Below are 18413 nucleotides of genomic sequence, written 5' to 3' on the forward strand. Positions count from 1 at the left end.
GATGCACAAAAAGCGCTATCAACAACAATCACAGATATAGAGCATACAAGAAAAAGGCATCTCGTTTAACCATGTTTTACACATGGGGGCTCTGAAACCCTAAACAGAAGCAACATGTCATCTCCTGTAGTGGATTTCTGAAACAATCAGTTCAAAATCATGTTAATAAGAAATCCTCATAGAATTAGGAAACATCGTAAAGCAGATAAAATGCTAAATATCATTTTTGTGCTGTTAATGAAGGTTCTGCTGGAACCCAAACAGAACATTTGGGTTCAGTCATTCCACTACAAATCTAATCCAACGCAGTACCAATATAAATGAATCACATTTGATTTGCTGCAGCTTTTATGTGGAAGGCAATGCCAGACAGAAGATCTTACCTCCATAAAGAGCTCTCTGTTACTCTGCCGGAGTTGAAGTCGTAGTACTTTGTCAACATGAGGATCACCTACCAAGCAGATCAAACAGATTACCAGCTTCGAAGCGAGTGCATCATCACTTTTGAAAAAAAAAAAAAAAAGCAGCAATGACATGTCACATATTGAAACAAAAGAGCCGAGCCATCCACGCGCGTGTCTTTTAAACTCCCTGACAGCCACGGCTTTATTAAAAACCAAACACTGTGATGGTATGTCAACCCATTGCCCTGCTTGTAAAGCTATAAACCCTGTGCATATTCCCTGTGGATACGCTGATCACATATGTATGCTATAATGGCTTGTAAGACCTAGCAGACAACCAGCAACTGCTACCACTGGTAAACTATGACTAAATGAATAAATAAGTCGACACTAAAATTCATCCCAGGCGGAGAGAGGCAGACCTCGTAAATATCAAGGACATCTTCTTTGAAGAGGATCATAAAAAGTGTCACAGTCAAATGTGCTTTATAATACACAGGCCTTTACTTAATACGCATAAAAAGCCGCAGATTTCAGGGTGTCTTGTAAATTACCTCAGATATTAATGAATGGATCGCTGTGGACGTTTCTATTTGCTTCAGCACAGATCAGAACATAAATCAAAGCTTGTGCGTTTGTATATGCGTGTAATTACTGATGCATGAAGTCGTGTTTACACACATTTCACTTATAATTCCCTTTTCTCTCAGTAAGGCAATAATGTGAGGAAAAATTCCAATTATTAACTTAACTTCCATCCAAAAGAATGTATTTTTCTGAAATGAGTGATGGAATTTTATCAAATCTCAGCAGGCCTTTACTGATATTGTGCCCTTCACCCTTTACACAATTAATCACTCAAGCTATGCCCTGCCTGCACTGTGCAATCATAAAACCTGCACACCATATAGCTCTCCTGGGAGGCCTCTCTGTGCATCTTGTTCACAGCTATCTTCTAATTATCGAGTGTTACGAGTGTTTGGGGTAACATTCCCTGGAACAAGTAAGAACTCCATCATGTAAACAAGAAATCTGAAACTTTTTAAAGCCTCGCTCTCACAGTCCTTTTCCAGGCTTTGGCTCAATTCAAACGAGTCAATACTCTTCAGCTCAGCTTGATAAAAGCCTAACACCACTTGAAACTAATTGCTTAAGTGAAACAGAACTATTGCAGACACACGCTGTGCAGGTATGAGGCTCCTCAAGGTCACTTCAGTGCAGTCGACTCCAGCATTTAGTTTCAAAAGCAACACAAAAAACAACAGCGTCCCAGGTTTCTCAAAGCAAAATCTGGTCAACACCAACTGTCTGCTGATATATTTTAGAGGTGCAACACGACAAAGCTATATATATGATAAAACAGTAACAGCAAGTCTTTGACTGAATGAATACAAAAAACCCTTCTACATGTACTGCATCCTAAATATAGGCTACTCACTATCTGATTCTCTTAGCTGATATAATTAATCCCTGTATCAATAAACAGAATCATCAAAGCCTGAATGAAATCTAACAGAGTCCTTTCATTTTTTGCGGTGCACACAGATGTAATGTAATATTTAAGCTTCCTAGCATATATACATATATACATTAGGTACAATATATTAATCGGGGCTAAAACTATTATTTGGTTTTATTTTATTTAGGTCTATAAAACATCTGATGGAAGAAAATGCTTATCAAAGTTTCACAGTTTCTCATTACCCAAGGCATTAAATGTCATATTTCCTTCAGATCAAAAGTCCAAAGATGAAAGATATTTTATTAACAATGATTTCAAATAGAGAAAAGCAGAAAACGATGACAAACGAGGAGCTAGAAACAGATCATGTTTCTTATTTCTTCTTAAAAAATGACCGAAACAATCAAGTCAAAGATTAACTCTCTGTCGATCTACTAATTGACCTCTAACATGCCGAATGTCCCACACATTAAATCATGTACCACACTGCAACAGCACAAGTTTCTGAAGACCCTTTGCTGTTAATGATGCAATGGATTTAAACAGTTCTGCTTTATGTCCTAGTTATTTTCCCTCTTTGTGCACAAGCTGAATAAGAAAACTCTGACTCTGCTATTACTTTATGCTGAATGTATGAAATCCTTTATATGAGCGCTAGTTCGGAGATAATCCATGTACCTTGTTATAACTATGGTACTAAGTGTCCAGAATGGGTTGAAGAGATTTATAGTCTTGGAATAAAATGGCCTTTATACCTTCCAAAAGTCCTACCCTCATGGACACTGTCATACACAATAAAACAACCTGCAGCAGCCTGAAAATTAGGACAAAATATATCCCCCTGTTCTGTATGGCAGTTAACTTTATGCATTTACTTGGGAGGGTTCCAGGATTACAGTCAGATATAATTTGCATCCGGCTTATTGCCGGTTGGAAAAGTTTCCAGCGTTCTGAGGGATGTTGAAGGTGAAGCTCCAGGGGTGCAGTTAACGCATCAATAGAGTGATACAATATTCACTTTGTAGATATTTCAGCGTGAAACAGGTGTTTGAAGCTCAACGTGTCACATCACCGGACAAATGCTCTTCTTCTTTAGTGATTATATAACGTACCCTCTGAATATAAATAATAATGCCATGTTTATTAGCATATCTTTGCCTTTGAATGACAACAAAGGTGTCACAGTTGATGCCAGCTACCATGTAGTGCATAGCCCATTAGACTGCAGCGTATCTCCAAAACTGGATTACTTGACATCCAAGAGCAAGCAAATTGATTTTTCAACCTCTAATCCTTTGTAAATCTTACACCTTGGAGCTAAATGGACTGGGATGAATTTGATCATTATGTAAGAATGAGTGGAGGCTTAATGGTGACTTAAAGGGCTTAGGGTGAGGAGATTACTGTTGTGAATTGGTGTTGTATGAAGAAGAGAAGGGCCAGAGGAATGGAGAAAGCAGAAGGGGGGATGCTGTTATTGAAGGATGAACACCTGAGACAAATGAAAGGAGCGACAGAGTACACATTACAATTCATTCCCACTCTCACCAACTTATCAGCTGTTGGAATTAAGTTGCCTCATCAATAAAACTGTCATCACATTTAGCCACCGCAATTAAACAGATGGATGATTCCATAAAAGCAATTGTTGCAGGAGTTACTGACTGGAATGTTAATAATAAAGACAAATATGACATATGAAAAGCGGGTCTTGTGTGTTTGCCAGTGCATGCTGGGATATGCTCCGGCCCACCTTTGACCCTGAGCAGGAATAAGCAATGAAAAATACATTTAAATTAGAACAATGGACTTGAGAGTTTGTGATGCTCGAAAAGGGTCAGTCCCCCTTAAAAATACAAAATAAGGAAATGTTTTGCCGCTGCACCCCAGTGGCATCCAGCCACGCAGGCACTGGAGCTTTGGTCGTATTTTCCCAGGTTCTCTAAAACTTCTGCCTCCACTTCCAATAAAAAGTGAATGAAATTTTGTTTGTGGTGCAGAAAGAACTGAAAAACTACTTTCAGCAATTCAATAACACGTGTCTTTTAGAAAAACAATGCCCAGGTCACTAAAACTACTTGTTTTGTTTCAACAAAAACAAGTCCAGAGTCGTTAATCTCACACTCAACGTCTGCGGATAATCCAGAGTAATTTCTCTGAGGAGAGGGGTTTTGTTATAATTTGGGCGAGTAGACTATTTGACAATTTAGAAATCACCAGTCAGCAGAGTAACAGAGTCTGTAATTCCCCTTGTTTTCCTTTAGGGACCAGTGTGTGAGATTTAGGGGGATCTATTGGCAAAATATGAGAGAAACGTGATGTCATATTCAGAGGTTTGCGTTCATTAGTGTATAATCACCTTAGAATAAGAGTTGTTGTATTTTTGTTATCTTAGAATAAGATCTTTATATCTACAGATGGAGCAGATCCTCCGCCATGTTGCAATCTGCAACCTCACCACCAGAGGCCACTAAACCCTACACACTGGTCCTTTAAACCTGCATTAAGTGATTTTTGCACACTTGGAGGCAGTGCAATGAACTGCAAACACAACACTTTATATGGTAGATGTATGTCCACCTGGTGAATATTCGCTCTCCTTTTAACGCCGCCTTGTGCTCCATCAACTCCTGGAGGAAACATTTGGCTCTTAAGTTGCTGAATGCTTCAGCATGTTCACCAGTCGATAACTTTTCTCTGAATACTCGTGGCTCAGCGGCTCAGATCATCTCAGCTGCACCTGAATCGAGCAGTGAGAGTGATTCAAAACATTAAAGCTACAGGCCAAAAGAAAAGCCGAAACAATAAGCTTAAACATGCCAAAACTCTACACCAAGAGTATATGCACATGTAGTCATGTGATCCATTAGTTGGTATAAATAAAGTACGAACATCTGAATGTCACATTTTCACAGGACATGAAGCAATGATGGGTGGAGGGTGAGAACACCTGCCCACATGACATCAACACCCGAGAAGTGTTAACAATGTGGCAGCAGATGCTTTACAAGGAATAAAAAACACAGATTAGCGTGCAAATTCAAAGACCCCAGGGGCGAGCTTCAAATATGAAACTTCACTTGATAAAATCAGCACATTAAATGCATCATTTAAAACCTTTGAAAAAGAGGGACGTTTCTATATAAGTCGGACAATCAGAAGCAATTACCATATGTAGAATTTCTATCCCGTTGCATCGAAACTCGTGAAATCAGTTGTTCAGTTCTGCAGCTTTGTAAGGTCTCCAAAATTAGATCTTTTTTACCCGCTAAGAACCTGGACATTGTCATCCATGCTTTCATTATACTCAGCTTAGACTACTGTAACTCACTGAGTTCTTGTCTCACTCAATCAAAATGCTGGCAGCAAGATTGCTCAGATAGAAGACGCTTTTAGCATCTCAACACTGGTTACCTGTACGTTTCAAGATGGATTTTTAAAAATGGAATGAAGACTGTTAAAGATTGATTACATTACTGATTTACTAACCCCTTACGACCCTGAATGCGGGCTGAGATCCTCCGGCTGAGGTATGTTAATGATTCCAAGGCCGAGGCTAAAACCAGAGCAGGCCGAGCCTTTGGAGTCGGGGTCCCCCAACTCTGGAGGAAATCAGGCAGGCAAGCTGTTTCATATTTTAAATCTCTCTAAAAAAAAAGCTCTTTTGAGCTTTCTCTTGAATGGGTTATTCATCTGTGTTTACTTGTTTTGACTGCGTGTTAAAATTCATACCTTGCTTGTCATTATCATTGTATCAATTCTACTTTTATTGATTATTCATCTGGCAATTGCTCGTGTTTTCATGTCTTTGTAAAGCACTTTGTAACGTGCTTCTGAAAAGTGCAACATGAACAAAGTTAGCATTATTACTTCCATTGTTTACGACCCCGCGGCTCACTCCGCAGCCACAAACGCCCGCAGGAAAGCTCATCCTCGTGCACTTCAACACCACCTCGGTGAGCAGCTTCATGCACAGAGGCTTTTGTCTGCCACATCAATTTACATCACTTCATTAACAAAGGCAACATTTCCTCGTAGACCAGATGTTGTGTTGAAGCCGGGTTGTTTGAAGTCAGAGCTGTTGGCTCTCCCACGGACTGCAGGTCACTGCAATCATAAATTATGAAGCAAAGGTAACACTTTACAATGCAGCACACATCAGTGTGAGTGGTTGCAGAGGAATGAGTGAGGAATGGTCTGATAATCAATTAAGTAACTCCTGAATAACTGATTGCATGACTATGTCGTGGATAATGCTGTGTTACTGGAGAACAGACTGGGAGATGGTATATTAATGAATTGGTAAGTAATGATCTGGAAATCAGAACTTTCTTCATCGGCTGTTCCCGATTAACTCTGACCTGGCAAAAACCAGTGGCCACTCATTCATCGCTAATTACTTAATCACTAGTTTCTGTTTGTGCCCTTTCAACTAAAATGACTCATCTTAGCTGTTAGCAGTTACTGAGCAGTCCCTCATTACTTCATAATCCACTGACCATTACTCGTAATTATCAGCACGCTCCTGATTGGCTCCTTACTTGTTTCTTAGTAACCACTCACATTTCTGAGTACTTAAGTGTTACCAAAGCAACATCAGAACATCACTTTGCAGAAAATGAACTACTGGTGTTGCTGATCAAACCTGATATACAAATACAAGGTTGAGTGAAACCACAGTGAACAAATGTTCTGACGACTGGAGAGTGTGAACAAAACCTCTTGAGGGTCTGTGAAGACTCTCAGAGGCTAAACCTCCTTAGAAAACCTCTTCAGTCTTAGCTTTAGGCACTTGTAAGGTGTTACTATAACTAAGCTTTTGAAGGACGTGATTCCAGATGAAGCTATAATGTGACTGATGGCGACATTCTGTTACTTTGGCAGACGGTAGCACCATTGATCTGTGAACGTCAAATAACCAGCTTTTCAAATGGACAGCAAACACATGCTCCGTGTTACAGCCACAGCTTTCAAACAGAACAGCAAGTGCCTGACTTTATTGGACTTCTCAAGTCGAGACGACGGCCCTGTGTGGAAGCAGCGGCTCGGTTGATAAGTCATCTGAAACGGCTTCCTTCTTCTTTGGCCCTCTGCTCTCGCATCGTTTGCTTCTTCGCCATAAATGAAAGCCCAGTCTAGTTCAGAAGCTCGGCTACGGCGGCATGCTGAGCTTGGAAGCTTCGGCGTGCATGAGGAGGGGGTCTGATCAATGCGGGCCAGATTAGACAGCGAGTTGGGTCGGTTTTTCAACCCAGCCCCCCAAAAAGTTGTGCTCGCTGTGCGAGGATGTTTTTTTCCCAAACTACTTTTAATTCCTAAGTGCTCTGTTTGAGATCTGGAGGTGCTGAGTGTGATGGTAGAAGATTAGTTTGCACGTTGACAAACTAAAAGCTCCTTGAACTCTGTAATAAAGTACACTTCCTCTGACCTAAGTAAAGTAAAACAGCTGATTAGCTCAATATGCTGCAGAAGGATTTCTCTCACCCCCGCTCAACAACAGTGTTTAAAGCCTCCTGTCTGCCAAAATGCATCACAATAAATCTGAAAAGGAAACTTCAGTGCGTGAATCAAAGTTATGGTTTTGAATGTGAGGCTGTTCTTACAGCAGCCAGATGGTGTAACTCATGCTGTATGAGCGAGTAATGGGGGTGGCCGACGTTGGTGAAAGTGTTGTGAAACACAGAACGAGGTGGCAGCTGAGCGAGGGCCAAAAAAAGAATATTGACAACAGCAACTGAGTGTTTCTGATTCATAGATGGAGCACAGAAAACACAACGAGCAGCTGAGTTACATTTACAGACACGGCCAGACGTTATCTTCCTGTAAAGACAGTGGAACGTGGAGAAAGCAGGCAGAGCGCACACGGCAAAAACACGGACGGGTTCGATTTAAGCGAGCACAAAGAAGTGCGAACACAAAGACGTGTCTGTGCCATAAAATGAAAAATAAAAGGGGTTGAGATCTCATTATTCAACAATGCATATTGTTCCAGCTAAATTAACTTTATCCTGGTCGAGGATACAATCTGTGGATGGCTTTCATGGAATTTCTGCTCTATTAGACAGCGCTCGGTGGAGAAGAAAGGAAACCCAGGAGGGGAGCACAGCTTGCCGGTAAAAAAACACACTCTGCAGGATTTCAAGGCGTTAGAGAAACTCGCCACAGGAAGGCTTGGTGGCTTGGCAGCGCTGCACTCAGCCTGCCAGCAGTTTCTGTGCAGCGCTGAGCTTTAAACACCAGTCGCTGTGTTTATCCATGCAATGTAGTGAATGCCACGTCCACGAAATTTGTCGGGGAAAAAAGAGACGCTTTGTCTTCAGTTGTCTTTTGTTGAGTCGTGGCGTTCCGGTTCTTATCATTATGTATTTCATGAATTTATTTATGTTTCTTTAGCAGGATGTGTGACGTTCACTCCCTGAAACAACGCTACCGCAACCCTCCCCCTCTCAACAGCCTGTCCATCACAGCCGCCCAGGAGAGAGCGGAGCTGCTGGGGGTCCACGCCGACAGCATGAGCCACAGGGTTGCCTGAACACGTCAACATGCTGTACGCAGGAAGCTACATGCATCACAGTGTCCGGTACGGGGCTGTTTGCCACGGTGTGCTGAGGACAGAATCAAGGCGGGGGAGGCAGGAAAGATAAGATGGTGAAAAGGTGTTAAGGACTAAATTGAATTTAAATATTGATCATATTAAGTCTCCTGCTCCTCCCCCTGAGGTACAACATGGAGAGCCAGAGCTGAACAGGTATGATTAGTGACAAAATGGCTCTGGCGTCGACCAAATTAGATGTTGCTGTAGCTGGGCAAGCTGCAATTTCTGTAGTAATTATCCTACACTGCTTTCAGCTGGGGCGGGCATGTTTCCACATACTGGGACAGAATTACTCAGAAATACTTTATAAATGCTCATATTTTCATTGAAACACATTGTGTGTATTCAACAGATAAATATTCAAATGTTTATGTCCTGCAGCTTTCAATGTTGGCAGATTATTATTTGAGTAAACATGATTATAACCCATTACCGAGTCAAGAGAAACCAAAGGGCTGCCAATCAATCTCGCCTCCGTGTATTCAGGTGCACAAAATTTTTATGAATGGACTAAATTATTTTGCTTCTGTTGCAGAGTTATTTCTTCACAGTTTTTGTATATATGCTGCCTCCATTATGACACTGTTGAGAGCAGCTTTCAGTCTTTTTTCTCAAACATTTTTCTCTATGCCAAGAGTTAGACATGTCTTATGTCTCTGTTTCATCTTGGGTTTGCAAGTACCCTTAGGCACAGTATACTGTAATTTCCTCCACAGATTTAATCAAATCCTGTATTCAGTATTTATAATATCGTGCATTTGGTTGCGTGTGCCCATGTGTGTACAGCTAATCTCACATGCTACTGTATGAGGGCTCAGAAACAGATATCCATAGAAAGGTTTGGTCTCATCGTGAACAGCAGTATCTGTATGTTAGGATCCACTTCAGTTAGGCACAATATGAGTTCAATAAATCCCTATTTTTGTTATCTTCGCCGCCATCTTGATTATAAGCCTGGCAGAGAGCTGCACTCTGCAGAGCGCTTTCATCTAGTTTTCATATACTTTTATGAAAGACACATTATACATTAATCTTCTCCATTGAGTAAAGACGGCCTTGTTTTCAAAATAACAACGCAATTGGTGTGCTTCCACTCTGCTGTTGAATATAGCATTTTGGACAAATATAGTGTTCTCACTGTCACTCCAGAACTTTTTATCAGTGGCCGAAAAATGAACCTGAAACTTTCTTCAAAAAAAATATTAAAGCTTCACTTTTACTGTTGCTATTGACACACCTTAATAATGTTGTAATACCAACATTTTACTGACTAAATTCTCAAACCTCAATCACAATTCACTCTATTGTTACCTTGAAAACATCATGTGTGTCTTTTTAGAAAGTTAACCTTCTACTGATGGTTTTGACTGAGCAGTTTCTTACATTCATTAAGGCACGCTGCACGCTGGCTGCAGAGCACGCTGCAATTTCAGTTATTCTTGTAATGCTTTTGTGCGGGGATTGGCAAAATCAAGGTCAATTCTTGCAAGGGACGTCTTATAATGAGCTAGAATTATCTTTTTTCCTTGAGAAGGAAAGAACATTTGCTCTCTTTGATTTGACTGATCGTTTACCACTGTTTGCCTGAGACAAACGACATTAGCGCTCACAATCTTGAATGTCTCTGGATAATTGCGGCGGTAACAACATAATATTTAGTGTTTTCTTTCATCGACTTTTTCTCAATGTGTGTAATCAAGGTACGGCAGCCTCTCTTTCCAAAGGACAGTTGGGTATTAATAAAAAAGTAAAACTGAATTATTCCAGTAAAAAAAGACACATGCTTGCATTGACTTGACAGGACATGACCTGACAGCTCACTATTCTCACACTACTTATAGCACAAGCCTCCACCAGCTCAGTAACAGGACAGATAACAGATACTTTGGTTTTTCAAGGAGCTGGAGGAAGATGGAGAAGTGGAACTGGACAATGCCACCAAATACAGTATTTGACCCACCGTTCAGCCAGTGAGTCATCGACTCCCGGCGTACCTGGCCCAGCTCCAATTTGCAGAGACAGATGAGACGGTCTACCAAGAGAGAATGACGCAGATGAGGAGAAGCTACGCACCAGGCTGTCAAGCACAAGGTCTGTCAAGAGGAGGAGACCCTCTACTAGAAAATAGAGGAGCGGAAAATACTACAAAGTACCCATGTACCAAGGAGTGCCTATGAGCAGGGTGTAGACGTTCATCGACTGGAGGATGGAGAAGGCATTTCAAGAACTGAGCAGCTGCTCTTCAAGGCTGCTCAAGGCAGAGACAACAAGTATTTGTCAAAAATTGAGAAACTCAACAAGTGCTCCAGACATAAAGAGCTTTGAGTACCCAGGAGATGGACATTCAGCTTAAGGTAGAGAAAGACTGTGAGACCTCTTTGCCAAGAAACGGAGAACCCTAAAGAAAAAGTAACTCAGACTAAATGTCCTAAATACTGAAGAGCAAGCTGAAGCTAGAGGACGGTCACATGTGGAAAGATGCTGTCCATCAAATACTTCATTTTTCCAGGAAAAAAAGTCCAAGAAACGTTGTGGATGCTGTAGGGGTCTCCGTGGTCCTGACCCCAACACGGAGAAGAAGAAGAAGACAAAAGAAAAGAAGATGCCATCCACTTCAAACTCCCACGACTTCATGCTTCCGAACGCAGTTTTTCCTTCAGTTAAATATCTATCGCCTGTGATAGCTCTTAAATAATACAGTGCGCTTCCTGTATACTTATCCTTCTGTGGAGAATTTTAAGTGATTAATATTATACGCGTGGCATTTAAAACAGCTGGATAGAGTGGAAACAAAATAGGACAGGCGTGTTCAAGGTGATGAGGAGCTGAAGGCCAGCGTGCACTGGGCAACACCTAGGACTAGTCTGACAGTCTCACAGGGCTAACACAGAATAACAAACACATTCACACCTACAGGCGACTCGAGCTTCCTGATTCACCTTACTCGCATGTGTTTGGACTAAAATAAAACCCGTACAAACACAAGGAGAATATACAAACCAGGGTTATCACTTTTTCAAAGGCTAATGAACACGCCATCCGTTCAAATGAACTTTGAATGCAGCCCAATGACTTCCCATTTGAATACGTTGATACAAACTGAATATGCATGTTTCCCAGCTTTTTCAAACTGTAGTTCGAATTTCAAATAAAGTGACAAACCTATTCAAACTCCAACAAAAATCATGTCTGACTGCACGCTTATAACCTTCAGACAGTTAAAGCCTTACTTTCCCAGCTGTAAAACGTGCCGTGGCCTTGACCAAGTGCTTATAAAAACCCAGTAGATCTTAATTAACATTGTCTGCTACATGAGTTAATTGAAATCACCTATCGCACTGGCACCTTTAGGTAAACCATTCAAAGCCATTCTGGTGGTGAATGCTGGACTTCAACATAAAGCAGTCAGGTATACAGTAGCTTCTCATTAATACCATGGGCTTGCTCGCTCCATATGTGATAAACATTGAATGAATTTCTGCAGTTAAATTGTATAAATTCAGTGAGAGGACGCTTGTTATTGAAACGCTGGGTACGATGGACAAGCCCCAGTTTGTGACTCGTGTGTGTTCACGTCTGTTCTCCTATCCAGGAAGCTGGCGGGCTGCCATCTATGTTCTGATTGGAAAACAGAAGCGCAACTTGAGAAATGGGTTAAAAGTCTTTGTTTAAAGATTCAGTAGATGATATATTTTTAATCTAAATGCTTACAGAGTCTTTTGGGGATGCCGAAAATACTGTCAAAACAGCTGCAATTGTTTTGTCTTTTACAGAAACTGATGATTACCTCTGTGAGCCGAATGCACACCAATGCATAAGGGGCACATACTGGGGCTAGTGTGTAGCAGACAATAACCACATGAATCAGTGTGGTGGCAGCAATCGATTGAGTACTCTTTTGCGTTTTCAGTGGCTTTCATGTTGATTGAAAAGTCGAAACTACAATGGCAGCTTAGCTTTCAAACCGTGATAATTGGACAAATAATGAAAAAGAAGCAACATCCACCAACTAAACTTCTGAAATTGGACGGGAAACATCAAGTCAATAAAGAGCTCAGGCGACGTGTCTCACAAACTGTATGTACAAATTGGCTGATGTCCTATAAGCCTTATACTAGGCCAATTATCAGATTTCAGACTCTGCCACAAGCACATCATAGTGAGCCGTACAACACTGACAAATGTTTGGATTTTTCAGAAATGTGGGCAGCCGGAAAACTTGATTTCATGTATGACAGTCGACATGTGAGGACAACTGCCCCAAGTGTCAAAGCAGAGCTGCAGTTTCCCACACAAGCTGAGTCACATTAACAAGCCAGAGGAGATATTACGAAACACAGCAGCCTCTGAACCCTTTTTTCTTTCTTTATGTTTGTTGGCAAATGTATCTACTTAAACATTTTACAAATTGCTTCTCTCATCGTTCGGCCTGTCAGATAAGGTTGCCTATGGATGCGTGACTGTCTGCTTTTACATTTCCTCATGCCCAGGGAAGCTGTTTGCAGCCGTTGTGAGCGAACGGTAACTGTTTAACAAAGATGTTTAACTTGCAAAAGGGAAATTTTAAAATAATCACTGCAATACATAAATTTCTGAAAAGCACACCAGCTGGAAAATCTGCAAGCTTCCTTGGTGACCACCTGACCTGCACCTACACACAGAGAGAGAGAGGGTGTGGCAAGTTGCAGAAGCGGGATAACACACATTACATCAAGTGTAGGCGGGAGAGATGAGAGTCTGTGTCATCAGGGGCGAAATTTCTCAAGGCAGGACTAGAATGTCATGTAACTGTGAATAAGACACAAAGTCCTGGAGATAATGACTTGAATCAAAGACAAATATTTGATTATGAGGTTTCATTTACTCATGCACATTAATGGTTGCTCATTAAAAACAGAATTTTCCCAAACATTTGATCATCCTTTAGACTTTTTATTCATGTTGTATGACGTGCTGATTCTTTACACAGTACCTCCAGGGTCCTACCACTCTCATGCTTTAATGCAGGGGTGGTGAATATCCAGCCTCTGGGCTGGGAGGCAAATCATGAATAGAAAAATCAGCTCAAACATGGAAAAAAAAATCTTTGAACAGCACTTACTTTTAAAATGAAATAGATAAAAACATAAAATAGGAGACTAACACATTCTTCCATGTGGTCCCTAAATGCAACACGCACATAGCAATTACATTGTCTTTTTTTTTGTTGTTGTTGAATGTAAAAAACAGTGTACCTATGTTAGTTTGTGGGGATGAAAAAGTCTAATCTTGACCATTACATCTGGAAACATGCTTATCTGGATGAGCTGCAAGGACAAATGTGCTTGGATAAAGTTAACACTCTTCAGCGGAGTTTGGATGCCCAGCAGCAGCTTTCACAAGACCACATTTTGACAGAGGCAGTGTTGGTGCAGGCATGTTTTGTGGTGAGCGAGCTGACAACTAAGAAGCTGAAAACCTCATTCAGAAGGAGAATTTGTGAAGAAGTGTCTTGTTGCTGTTGTGGAGCTGCTGCACCAGACAAAGTAAAACTGTTCCAAAGCATCAATTTGTCTCAAATAATTCAGTGAGATGAAAGAAAACCTCAGTCTCAGTGAAAGCAAGTGTCCGTGTGATTTGGCCTTCATGGTGGACAATAAGAACCTCTCAGAGCTGAAACTCAAGCTCCGGCAAGCTTCTCAGCTCTCTGCTTTCAAATGTGAGAATCATTCGAAGCCAAATTAAAGCGGCACAAGTACAACTGGAAAGAGATAACACTGTGTATTTCCCTACTCTGCAAGAACAAAAGCCTGCTGTGACATGTGACTATGCTGCTGACTGTGAAAACTCCTTCAGTTATTTGGCGAGAGGCTTCGGGACATGAAAAGCAAACCGAAGAAACTGAACATATTTGCTACTCCATTTAACGTGGAGCCAGCTGATGTGCCTGACAACCTACAACATGAAATCGTTGAGCTGCAAAGCAACAACAACCCCCTCCTTCTACAGACTGCATGTAGGTCCTGAGGATTTTCCCATCCTGAGCAGACACTCACTGAAGTTTGCATCTCTGTTTGGGACAACCTGCTACTCTGAGCAGCTCCTTTCAAAACTGATGCAAAACCTCGCCTCCGCTCCAGACTGATTGACTCAAACCTCAAAATGAGCTGCGAGTAACATCATCATCATCGCTACCATCGGACATCAGATGCTTTACCAAAGAGAGGCAGTTGCAGCCATCACATTAGAGGTTAGCGCAATATATATATTTAATAATTTAGCATGACCTCAAGGGAAGTTATTAAAATTGAGATGGCCCTTGACAGGAAAAAGTTTCCCCATCCCTGCTTTAATGTATAGTGTTTTTTTTCATGAAAAGTCAATCATGGAAAAAGGAAAAAAGTATGAACCAAGAAATGTTTTACCTTAAGGCAGTGCCAAGCTAGGTGTTTCCCACTGCTTCCAGCCTTGATGCTAAGCTAAGCTAATCACCTGCGTCACATTTACTGTTCAGACATGCAATTGGTATCATCTCACTGAAGTCTCTGCGAGAAAGTGAGTGTACTTCCCCAAATGTCAAATTATTCTTCAAAAGGAGGCAACAGTTAAAAAAACATAACTTAATATCTTTGGTTATTTTGGTGCCTTTTTTCTTTACCATTTATGTGCGTTTAGCAAACTAACAATCATATGTGATATTGTCTGTTCAAGCACCAAAGAGGCTGAATGCTCTACAGTGTTTCAGATTCAGGTGTTATGTGTTTGAGAAATCTAGCATTTGCTTTGAGTAAATAGAAGCAAGTCATCAAAATGTCAATTTTCACATTATGCTGATGACATGCAATTATACAGATCTAAAGAGCAAAATGCAAATGCACTTAAACTGGCTCACAGCCTGTTTGCACTTAATACATAGATGAGCAGTAACTTTCTAAAACTCAGTGACAGACGAACAAGACATAAATACTTTTGCTTAGCCCGGAGGCCAAAAGTGATGCACTATCCAAGCATCTCGGATCTCTGGTTTAGCAAGATCAAACCTAGGCCCTATGTCATAGTGTGTTAGACTCTGATATTAAATCACACCTCCATTTAATCCGTCTTTCATCTCAGGAATATTGCCAGGGTGCAGTTTTAGCCAGCAAGATGTCAAAAAGCTGATTCATGCTTAAGCAGGCCGGACTACTACACATTTCACCGGTCTGACTGAAATGCCTATTTAGGGGATACAAGTAATTCAAATTCTGCTCCTTGACTCCTGATCAAAACAAGAAAAAGCGAGCACGAGTTTGTGCTGAACTTCAAATGGCTCCACATGTCTCTTGGAATTGATGCTGGAGTCCCTGTCCTCGTATATGCAGTTAAGCTCTACATGGCTTAGGACCGGCTTACATCACACAACCAGTTGCTTTTAAGAGCCTTCACATTCACTCACATCCTCCACTGTGGGCCCTTAGATGTTCAGAACCACAGACATAAGAAAGCCGCATGTTCCCAAAATGTCAGTCCCCTGGATATTAACGAGGCAACCAAGAGGTTAAAAACACATCTATTTCTGCTAGCTTTCAACGAGTCTTTTAACTTGGAGTCTGTGCGTGTCTCTGTTCCTATATTTAGTGTTTTATAGCATGACTGTGATGCTAATTTGTTCATCACTTTGCTCATTTGGCTTTATTGTAAAGCAACACAGGTTACATTCTTTGTATAAAGAGCATTATATAAGTGGTTACATTATTTCTTTATCATTTCAAGTATTTTCAAGTATCTGCTGTATAATGACTTTGGCTTTCAACCCTCAGTAGCTCTTCCCTTAGACATAGATTAACGTCTGCGTAGCTCTGAGAACACAGTGCATCAGTCAGTGAGCTGTATACATAACCTTTTGTACCATCACCTGTCTATTTTTGTGCAAGGCGGAGAGGCCTGTAGCAAGAAGACAGGTACGCAGAAAGGTTTGTCGATCTCATTTGTGCATGAAATAAATGCCGATAGCCACCTGCCAAAGTCAGTGATTCGATTAAGAAAAACAGCAGAATTTGCCTGTGTGTGTGTGTGTGTGTGTGTGTGAGAGAGAGAGAGAGAGAGAGAGAGAGAGAGAGAGAGAGAATAAATGGGAGGGAAAAGACATTTGGTCTTTTAAACTATGCAGAACTTAAACTTAAATTATTTTGACCAGGATAGATGGAGGGTGTATGTGTGTGTGTGTGTCTGCGTGAGAGAGGCGGAATGAAGCAAAAGCAATTCACTCCAACTCTGCAACCTCCCAGCAGCCTCACATGTAATCTCTTGCGTCTGGTCTGCTCGCTCCGGCCTCAGTCAGCTTTAATGCTTCAGACCGCTCAACTGGCCGCGCGAGATGTGTGAGTGCACGCTGACCACACTGCGTCAAAAACAGCTCCGTGCGTAAATCTGGAGCACACATGAACTACTTACGCTGCTGTTCTGCCCGGACCAGTGCACCATCGCCTGGTTATGAGCCGTGTCCCCGGTGAGCGCGAACGTCGAACTAGTGAGCTGAAACTCCTCCTGGTCCGCAAAAGAAGCATCCTCCCCGCCCTCGGGTCTGAATCCGGACCAAGTCTCTGCGCTCCTCGCACTCCGCGCTCTCCTCCAACCGGTCGCGTCCGCGTCCTCTTTCACCGTCACATCAAACTGCGCCCCATTTTCTGCGTAAACGCTGCCGTTTTCACCGCCGTCGGTGCTGTTTCCGCTCAAGCTGGGAGAAAGTGCGGCCGCGCGTGAAACACTTGGCGCAAACACTTTCGGACGGGAAAGTTTTTGCTGCCCGTCCAACGCGTCCTTCAAGAGACAACTCGAGCTATGTCCTCCTGACCGCGGCCGCACTTTGGACGAACTTTCTTCGCTCGCGGTTAATTCCGGATCGTTGTGCTTTTCGTCCCCGCCGGCGGTGCGCTGTGCGTCCGCTGACCCCTCGGTAAATCCACCAAAATCTTCAGCTGGCGCCTCGCCAAAATTAGTCAAATCCAGCGCCGAGAGTTCCGGGGGAAACGCTGTGGTTAGCGGCAGCTGGCATGAGGGAATGCACCTTACCTCCGCTTTTGTTCCGCCCAGGATGGAAGTTAGGGTGAAGAGCCAAATCCACTCAGAGAAAATGAGAAAAAGGCAGTGACCGAGGCGCGTCTCCATATTACGTTAATTCCGACTTCGGCCGTGTTAAAAACATATCACTTTCACTCTTAAGCGCGCGTGTGTCATCACCTGGTAAAGTGGAGTCCGTGAATGCACTGTGGGGAGGTGCGGCAGCGCGCGGACAAGTGTTCCCAAGTACTGATGCAAACGATGCATCAGAGGAGGAGCTGGAGGCTGAATCCTGGACGAGAGGGGAGAGGGGCCCGTACCCCCGCATCCTCATCTCAACCTGAATGGGGGAAAAAAAAAACGCAAACTGAGCGTCCTCTTAATTAAGTTATATTTCTGCAGAGCCACGTGCTCCCCTAGAGGGTTTTATTCTGTTTTTGATCAGCAGTGTGTCAGATGCTGTGTCACTGTGAAATATTTGACTGGATCATCGTCCTATATGCAATAATGTGTTGGATTAAAACAATCTCAGAGGTCTTCAGATGTTGGGGTCCCCGGGGAGAAGTCTGGAAACATTACTGGGTCTGCCTCCGGTAGTCTTTGTGTGGAAATGTTCCTGACAGAGGCTTTATGGAAGATGAGACAATGAGGCTTTGCATTTTCCATTAGCACAGGCCTAGGTAATCAATTAACAGGATTGCTAGTGCTCACTGTCAATTATGCCGCGCAGGTAATGACTCTGTTGTGGCCCAGCTGCAAAGTGGCTTGGAAATTGTTTCACTCGGGCTTCTCTCCTGTATCATCCATTCAACACAGCCGAATTAAGTCCAATAAATGAATATTCTAAAAAAAAAATTTGGCTTGTTTTTTTGCATGTGTGGCTTTTTCTCAGGTTAATGGAGGATTTTCTGAAAGAAAATAATGAGACGGATTA

General features: G+C 42.1%; 1 protein-coding gene across 1 annotated transcript in view; it reads right to left on the reverse strand.

Annotated features, from left to right (window-relative positions):
• LOC121613728 (VPS10 domain-containing receptor SorCS1-like) overlaps positions 1-17587 on the reverse strand; it is a 54166-nt gene extending 36579 nt beyond the window's left edge. The window contains exons 1-2 of the mRNA XM_041947333.1: positions 16874-17587; positions 384-451 (exon numbers count right to left, since the gene is read on the reverse strand). Of these exons, the coding sequence (XP_041803267.1) occupies positions 384-451; positions 16874-17587 (782 nt within the window). The remainder of the gene's footprint in view (positions 1-383; positions 452-16873) is intronic.
• Between the last annotated feature and the right edge of the window lie 826 nt (positions 17588-18413).

Source organism: Chelmon rostratus, chromosome 11 (genome assembly GCF_017976325.1).
Source record: "Chelmon rostratus isolate fCheRos1 chromosome 11, fCheRos1.pri, whole genome shotgun sequence".
NCBI classification, from domain to species: domain Eukaryota; kingdom Metazoa; phylum Chordata; class Actinopteri; order Chaetodontiformes; family Chaetodontidae; genus Chelmon; species Chelmon rostratus.